Source organism: Leptonychotes weddellii, chromosome 8, assembly GCF_054177405.1.
Source record: "Leptonychotes weddellii isolate Sample4059 chromosome 8, ASM5417740v2, whole genome shotgun sequence".
In the NCBI taxonomy this organism is placed as follows: Eukaryota; Metazoa; Chordata; class Mammalia; order Carnivora; family Phocidae; genus Leptonychotes; species Leptonychotes weddellii.
Window position 1 is genome coordinate 79,672,805 of NC_138376.1, and position 9,391 is coordinate 79,682,195.

The 9,391-nt window shown below is 36.6% G+C and overlaps 1 protein-coding gene and 1 long non-coding RNA gene across 2 annotated transcripts in view; one reads left to right on the forward strand and one right to left on the reverse strand.

Moving 5' to 3' along the window:
• LOC145723064 (uncharacterized) overlaps positions 1 to 2,662 on the forward strand; it is a 32,396-nt gene extending 29,734 nt beyond the window's left edge. Inside the window, exon 3 of the long non-coding RNA XR_014147859.1 lies at positions 2,446 to 2,662. This is a non-coding gene — a long non-coding RNA (uncharacterized LOC145723064). The remainder of the gene's footprint in view (positions 1 to 2,445) is intronic.
• Positions 1 to 9,391, reverse strand: part of LOC102734356 (prolyl endopeptidase) — a 108,560-nt gene that overhangs the window by 61,940 nt on the left and 37,229 nt on the right. The window contains exon 7 of the mRNA XM_081828728.1: positions 3,445 to 3,550. Coding sequence (XP_081684854.1) covers positions 3,445 to 3,550 — 106 coding nt within the window. The remainder of the gene's footprint in view (positions 1 to 3,444; positions 3,551 to 9,391) is intronic.

Genomic DNA, 9,391 nt, shown 5'->3' on the forward strand with positions numbered 1-9,391 from the left:
CAGGCTCACCAGTTAGTTAGTCTTGGAGCCGAGATTAAAATTCACATCTGACTTGAAAGTGTTCCGGTTATTGTTGCAATACATCCAACTGTGATCAATAGGGATTATTTAAAGAATTTTTAATGATCACTATCTCGATCTGCTAGGTCTCCCTTGTTATAAACTAAATATACTTAATGTCTTCAACTCACACATAGTACTTGTTTCTTAAACAGCAATAATCATATCATTGACTCCTAATGAACGAGCAGTCAATTAAAACAAACAAAAAAAACAAGATCTCTCTAATATTGTTGTATGCAATTGACTTAAACCCAAACATGGAAATGGATGCCCATTTCATCGTAATTAGTACTGGCCAATCACTGTAACTGTCCCGAGCTTTCAGAATCCCAGGACAGCCATTCAAAGGAGTAACTACTCTGAGGCTTATGTTATCCACAGATTTAATGCTAGTAAAGCAATGATTTAAAAATGATGGCAGGCCAAGCTAAACCCAGACTTTAGCAGCTGTTGCCGGGCAACACTCCCCAGTGCCTTCAGTACGTATATCAGTGTACAAATCAACAGCTTCGAATCCACGTATCCTACTATTTACTACAAAATCTATAGGATATCACATACTTTTCTAAGTGCCTCAATGAATTCCAAATACTGGTCGGTTTAGTCACCTTATTAAAAAATGACATCAGGTTAGCATGGTAAGACTTGTTTGCTTTATTCCTCTCCCTGTGGTTTTCCATGAGCTCACTGAGATGGTCTTTTTGACATGTCCTGAGTTTTGATTAACAGTATTTGATTGATTTCAAATACTAAACTAGATGTTACTGTAAAGGTATTTTACAGACGTGATTCAAGACCATAATCAGTTGACTTTAAGCAAAGGAGATTATCCTAGATAATCTAGGCAGGACTGATTCAACCAGTTGAAATGCCTTCTAGCAAAACTGACGCTTCCCTTCTTATGAAAGAAGAAATACCACCTGTGGATGGCAGCTTCACCCTGTGCCTGAGAATTCCAGCCTGTTCTTCCTGGTGGCCTGCCCTACTGATTTCAGACTTAGCTAGCCAGTCGCGAAATCACATAAGCCCATTTCTTGCAACACATCTCTTCATGTATGTCTCCTACTGGTTCTGCTTCTCTGGTTAAACCTTGACAGATACCTTCACAAGCCATCAACAGCTCACAAATACAAAATAACTAGGAGTAACTCTAACAAGTAATATGTGGTTATGAGGCACCTGGCTGGCTCGTCGGTAGGGCATGAGACTTCAAGGCCCCACTGTTGGGCGTAGAGCTTACATAAAAGTTAAAAAAAAAAATTAGTGTTTCCACTGAGAGATAGAAGTAATACCAAATAAATTTATAGGTTTACACACAGTCCTAGTCCAAATGGACTTCTGTTCATCATGACAAAATAACCTTAAAGTTCCTCTGGATGAATTTTAAAAAAGAGAACGATGTGGAAAATGATAATTGCTAACATTTACTGAGTAAGCTTACTCTGCACTGGGCTCTTCACCTAAGCTGCAAAACAACCACCTAAGAAGCAGAAAAGACAGCGGTCAGGTAACTCAAGGAAGATCAAAATGGGAAGGCAGGCCAGGAGCTGGCCTGTTTTGTAAACATCTGAATGCATCATCGCCATTTATGGGTTTCTTAGCTGTTTCCCTTCTTTCTCCTTCATGCCCATTCAGGGCTACAGTACCTAATTTTATCTGTGATGGCCTAGTATACCGTTGTACTATCTTCCTTTCAGAATCTCAATCTCTCGGAATCATACCCTCTTCTCTAATTCCTCAGTAATATGGCAATGATAAATTGGGGGATAAGAAGTATGTAAGGTAAAAAAACAAAACAAAACAAAACAAAACAACGATAAGGACCAAGAGATTTGGAAGAAAACAGGATTTCCTTAAGTTCTGCCAGCCATTTTGTAAATTTCACACAGAGTATTACTATTATTGACGTGAACCCAGCAATACAAGTTCAGTATACCAGTCTATGGAAGAAATTCTCTTCCCTGTATTTAGAGTAAATTACACAATCTGTGTTTTTTGATTTGTTAACTTGCATCATTTAATAACAAGTCTACCTAATAATTTAAAGATACAATGCAGTAATAAAAAGAAAATGAAACCAGCACTCTCTGGAGGAAGAACGCCGTAAATGGAATTTTTAATAAAGTGGGGAAAGGCAAAGTCCTTTCCACCATCTCAGACTCACACAGGAATACTGTCAGGGTAACAGCACAGTAAAGAAGAGCTGTCACTACTTCTTTCAGATCTCATTCTTCAGAGGTTCAGGTCTGTGTAGACCAGACTTGCACCTCAAATGAACAACTCTTGGGTGCGGGCTTTGCTCCTGTCAAAGAATGTGAAAACTGGTGTGGTTGATGCAACGTTCTTTTGAGATCAAAATGGGTGTATCTTTTTTTTTAACAGGAAAAGAAAAAACAAAACCCTACATGTATCTTTATTAAATGGATATATATTTCACACCTGAATCAATCTGTTGACTTCATCCTGCTGCATCTGTGAATGGCGCTCTGCAGTATCTAAGAATGTCGGGATGCGGATCTTGCTCAGAGAAGTTTAAAAATGATGCAATGCCCGATCAATAAAAAAAAAAAAATTGTATATTTTCTTATCATAATGTAACATAAATCAGGTACCAATAATGAAGTAATCTATTAATTTAAAATGCACTCAATATTATATAGTTTGAAAATCTGTGTCACAAACTCTATAATATACTTATATTAGCCAGAACACAGTGTAATGAGTTTACTGTCCTTATCCGAGTACCAGCATATCTACGCAGTTTTGGGTCTGGGTATTCTTAGTATAGTAAATTGTGCAGCTGGAAAGCTTTAATGCTCGGTAACGGTGCTGGTATGATCTAGATGTTCAAAGAGAGTAACATTTAAAATGAGCCACCTCCACGATTTGTAGCTGGCTGATACTATGCTTACTAACATGATGCATAAGGCTTCCAGAAAGCAAAATCAGGCTGTTACTGTAGATGTGGCTCAGTGCTAAGGAATGGTCTTATAATTACCTGTTAACCTCGCTAATTCTCACTGGTCTCTTACCTTTCCCTGTGACAGTTTGCACCATTACATCTAGACAATGATAATGCTTTACAGACCAAAGGGCTAGCTCCTCCTTAACACTCTTCATCTGCAATATTCATAGGACATTTTCACATTCATATGCAAAATATATGGTTAACCTCAATTTATGGAGAAAATGCTAAAGCCAACAAAAAGAGCTTCATTCAATTTTTCTTCATTTTATGGAACAATACTGAGAGAAAAATATGAACTGAGGGTTCATATGGTTGAATGGAAGAAGGTTTCTTGGGAAATCAATTAGAAGACCAAAATAACTGCTTCTTAACGAAGCTTTCTGGAATAATCACCTGTCTGAAAGATAACTTACCACTGATGCCATTGGATTCCTGCTGTAGGTCACAGTACCAGAGTCGGTTTACTGGATCACATCCCTCCCTTATTGACAATAAGACATAGCGACCATCGTCAGACAACTAGGAAGGAAATAAAAACATTGCAAGGGGCTGATGAGAAAATATCTTTTGTGAAAGCACTGTTAAGTAAAAAATAAAGGTTAACCTCAAATGTCATATGGTTACCCCAAATTTATGACTGGCAAAGAAAGTTAGGGAAAAAAAAGATGAACATCAATTTTATTTTACTTTTACATCACAATTTAAAAAAACAGTGAAATATTTAAATGGAAAATATCAATAGATATAACTGAATGTCGTGACTCAATGTGATTTTTATTTAAATTTATAGTCTTCGGCTTTAACTGAGAATACATGCAATCTGTCATTTTGAGTATCAATATCCCTGACTTTGAAATTTCATCATGGGTCACATATTTTAAAATTGTTGTAAATGAGTAGGAATTAGCAAAATGGGCACGATGCAAGGAAGTTCATCTGTGGTGCACACTGGTGACATGATGTAGTTTCTACTGAACTCTTTGTGTATCTTTAGTCACCTCTACAACATGACGTCAAAGACCAAAAGCCTGTGCTTCTGTAGATTTCCTTGGTAGTATTAAATAGGAGAATCTCAGGTAGCAAAAAGAATCTTGGTAAACTAATATAACAAACAATATGTTATGATTTTGAGTTGTTGAAATTGATATAAGTGGTATCAAACTCTACATATATGCAAACACATATCCTTTTGCAATTATTTTTTTTCATTCAACGTAATTTAAAAAATTAATCCATGTCAATATATGTATATTTAATTCATTTTTTTAACTGCTATGCAGTATTCCGATCTAGAAATATATCACAATTGATACATTTTCCCATGAATAGATGTTTTATTTTTATTTTCTTCCTATTACAAGCAACACTTCACAGAAATTCTGAACAACGTTTATTTGTAGCCTTATCTGTGTTTCCGAGTATATAAATAGAAGTAAAATTGCTCAGTGGTAGAATATGCACACATTCAAACTTATTAGGTGTTGCCAAATTATTTTCCAAAATGGTCGTACAGACTTACGTCTATGTGTCACAATGAAAAACAGTTCCTGTTTTTCCACATCCTACTGTGATGGCTAACTCTACATATCAACTTGGCTAGATCACAGTACCCAGATATTTGGTCAAACATTATTCTGGATGTTTCTGTGAAGGGGTTTTTGGATGAGATTGACATTTAAATTGGTGGACTCAAGATGATTACCCTCCGTAATTGAGTGCGCATCATCCAACCAGTCTAAAGTCTTAATAGAAAAACAGCAACCTTCCCAAGCAAGAAGTAATTCTGCTAGCAGACCACCTTTGGACTCAAACCGAAACTGGATTTCCAGCCTGCCAACCTACCTTAAGATTTTGGACTTGTCAAGCCTTCATGATCACATTAGCCAACTCTTTAAAAATAAATCTTTTTCTCTATATACACTTACACATAACCTGTTGGTTCTGTTTCTCTTGAGAAGCCTAACACACTTACCAACAACTGTTACTCTTTCATATGTTCATTCCATAAGTATTTGCTAAGCAGCCATTATGTGGAAGACATTTAAAGGCATATTAATGAACAAGTCAGGAAAAAAATGTTATTTATTTATTTTTTAACATATAATGTATTATTTGTTTCAGAGGTACAGGTGAGTGAAAAATGTTACGCTCTAGTAGAGGAGATAAACATGCAATTATGTAGATTATAAAATGATGAATGCCATGGAGAACATGAACAGGTATAGGTAAGGGAGGCAGGATGTGGGGGGGAGGAACTGTACTTTTAAATATGGTAGTCAAGAAAAAATGTCTTTCCATTGTCTCCTGCCTTGCACTGTTTCAGGTGAGAAGTCATTTCCTACCGTTTTCTCACTATACGTAATGTGTGTTTTCTTCTCTGGCTGCTTTTAAGATTTTTTTATTATCATCATAGGTTTTATGCAAAGTAATTAATAAGGGGCTTTGCTGTAGTAGCCTGCTTGCGATTTGTTGAGCATTTTGGAACTGTGGGTTTGTCTACTTTATCAAATTCCTAACACTTTTGGCCTTTTTTGCCTCCTATATATTTTTGTATCCTCTCACCCCTACTGTAGGACTTCAAATACACAATGTTAGACCCCTTAGCATCATCCCACAGGTCAGTGAGGCTGTGTTCATTTTTGTTTCTGTTTTTTTTTTCTCTCTTCTCTTTTTGGTTTATTTTCAATTGTCCTGTTTTCAAATTCACTGATATTTTTGTAGTATCTAAATTGCTATTAAGCCCATGCAGAGACTTTTTCATTTCGGATGGCTTATTTTCACACCTAGAAGAATGTCTGGTTCATTTTTATATTATTTCTTTGTTCATTATATTAACATTTTCTCAAATCCTTTAAATATTATTTTATAATAGCTTTTAAAAAGTCCCTGTCTGGTAGTTCTACTACCTGTCATTTCTGAGTCTGTTTCATTGGCTACTATTTCTCCTGGTTAAAAGTCACATTTTTCTGCTTCTTTACACATTTAGCAACTTTTAAAAATTGGATTCTACACATTTTGAACGTTGTCTGGATTTTTTTTACTTGTTGCTTTTGTCTTCCTTTAAAAAGTTTTGAGGCAGTTAATTTGTTAGTGGATCAGCTTGATCCATTGGAGGCTTGTTCTCAAGTTTGATCCATTGGAGGTTTGTTTGTTCTCAAGCTTGTTCCAGCCCCACTGGAAAGGTGTGGCCTTTCTGGGGTTGCTGGTGAATACCCTGGGTGTTCACAAGGTCTTTCCATTTTGGTCAGAAAGTGGCAGTCTCCCAGACTTGTTAAACCTCTGGTAGTTGTCGGCTTATAGCTCCCTGGTAGTTGCTAGCCTGAATCATGGAGTCTCATCCTATGCACGTACTACTTAATGGTCAGCAAAGTCACAAAGGGAGACCAAGGCAGAATTCCGGGACTCTTAGTGGTAGTTCCCTCCTTCTGATACTCTGCCTGCAAATTCCAGTGGCTTCAGTCTTCCTGAATTCTTTGGATACTAAGTTCGGGGAGACTGCAATACTCTGTGGGCTCCTCTCTCCTTGTGCCAAACTCCAGAAAATATCTCCAGAAAGGCAGAAAGATGGGGCAATCACAGGACTTGCTTCTCTTATAGATGATGGTCCAGCAATGCCTGCTGACCGTATCTGCAAATGACTGCTTTATTTTGTGTACTTTTCTCGCTGTTTATGGCAGGAGGGCTGCTCTAGGACTAGTGACACTGCCAAGGCCAGAGGCAAATACCCGTCATTATGTTTTTATTTTTTTAAACTCATTTTTAATTGGATAATTACACTTTTAAGAGTATATTATTGTGCATGCTTGAAATACACAGATATAAGAATTAAGAATGTAATTAATATGGAATTAATTTAAAAGATGATACCCATGATTCATAAAGAATATAACAATGATATATTTCCTTCCATCTCATTATACAGTAAGGCATTTTTACTGTTTCTGTTTTCTATTCCAAGAAAACTTCTGTGAACTACCTGCAGCCTTTGGAGCATGCTTCTTTTCTCTTATGCAGAGGTGAAACTGTCAAACATTCACTCTGACTTGCTGCGCTGCTCTCATCAAGCCCACATATACTGATTCCTTCTATCAGTGCAATGTGATGATACCGAGCTAAATGTCATCTACACAAGAGTGCCTGAGCATGGAATACTTCAGATTTTACTTCCTAGCAGCAGCAAGTGCTTAGACTTGTAGGAATTAGATTCCAGCTCTCCGAAAATGTCCATTCACTTTCTATCTACAGGTTCATTTTGGTAGACCAGCTGTTTCAGTCAAGTTCTTTTGCATTTATAAATTAATCATAATGACTATGCATGTCTAAAGTGCCCAGCATTGTTAAACACTTGGCAGCACACGGGATGTTGTAAGTTGAACATCTCTTTCTCAGAAAAAGACTGTTCTAGAGCACAGAGATAATCTGTACTTGAGAAACAGAAGGAGAATTCCAAGTAAGTTATAGTTTTATCAAAGATTCTAGAAAGTCCTGTTTAATTTGGCCACTCTTTCCTGGTGACATTTTTTCTGAGTTCAGAAGCAGTTTCCCTTAACAAACATGAACCATATTTTGCTGTATGGGTTTTTGCCACAAACTACACATAATGTCTAATGCTGCAGGTGCATTCTCTCTCTTCCATCTTTTGCTAGGCTCCTTAGAGTCCTTTCAAAGATTGTCAAACGGTTTTGGAGAATCCTATTATAAACTTCTGATTTCCATTAATTCTTTTCTCCATTCTCATCCTCACTATATTTCCAACTTACCTGTCATCATGTTAAGTGGGTCTCTTGCAAATAACACTAGACTGAGTTTAAAGAATCCAACCTAAGAATCTATATTCCATTTCCTTTAACTGTTATTGCTGAGGTACTGGCTTCCATTTTCTTAATTTCAAGTATTCTATTCACCTGAGAGTTTCCCCTTCTTTCCTCTTGGTACTGCATTATAAACTTCTTTATGAACATTGTCCCTTCTTTGACTGCTTTGGGAGTTATATATATCCTATTTCTAGGCTTTCATATGTTTTCCTTAAGCTTTCCATATACATAGTTAATAAACTCATGTCTAGAATTTCAGTTCCACCTTATTTTTAATCGATCCTACATGAATATCGTCAAGCAACCTTACAATCATAACTTCATCAAATGTAACGAAAAGCAGCCTTATTAATACTTCAGAGTTTTGTTCTCTTATCCTTTAAATGAAGACGAAATTTTTACAGCTTAGTGTTTAAAGTCATGCTATATTGATAATAAATGATGGTTAATTTCAGTTATAGTGATTCAGCCAACTGAAAAAGAGGGCTGTAAAACTCACTGCAAGAACCACACCAAACCTTTGATGACAGTTGTCTCAAGCACGTCTAATGAGCTGTTCTCAGCATTTCTGGCTGGACTAAATATTGTAGCAGTTTATATATAATCTAAGGCACGAAGTCCCAAGGTACACTGCTGGTCGGGATGCCAATTAAGTCTGTCTTTTTCACTGTAACTCTCTTCATCACAACCCAGTGAGGTTCATAGCCACCAAGCAGATTTGCTAAACTGGAAACAATTCTGAATTTTCAAGTGCTCAAAGTCTCAGATTTCAAAATCATTTATAAGTGTCATTGCTGTCCTAAAATACACAGGTTAGAAATACACCTTCTTCCACTAAAACTGTAACAATGTACATTTATTAACCACAGCTTCACATTCAGACTATAAAAACGGTGATTTTGGAAATCACCGGGAGGAGGAGAGAAAAATACTGTTGATGAGGAGGACACTTGCATTCAACAGAAAAAAAGTGACTTTTCTGGGGCACCTGGGTGGCTCAGGTGGTTAAGCATTTGCCTTTGGCTCAGGTCATGATCCCAGGGTCCTAGGATCGAGTCCCACATCAGGCTCCTTGCTCAGTGGGGAGCCTGCTTCTCCCTCTCCCTCTGCTGCTGCCCCTGCTTGTGCTCTCTCTCTCTGACAAATAAATAAATAAAATTTTTTTTTTAAGTGACTTTTCTAAATTCCAGATAAAAAGAAAACAGATAAACAGGTGAGCCAAGGGCCCCATCAGGCCTTCATGAAACACTATAAACTCCTGTTCACAAAATATTATTTTTTTCTTTAAACAATATGGTATCAACTAGAATAACTGTGTTCTCTGGAAGCAATTAATCTGATTCAAAAGCGCTGACTTATTGCAACAAGGTTGGAATAATACTAGTCTGACCAATTATAAAAGATGTAATTCTTGAATCTGTGCTTTTCACAGCTTTCTTCTACTTTATGTCTATATTTTTTAGACAAATTTTCCTTAAGTCAAAATGATCTTATTTCATGAAAATCTACCTTTTATGTAAATAAATATTAATTAACAAAAAAAATT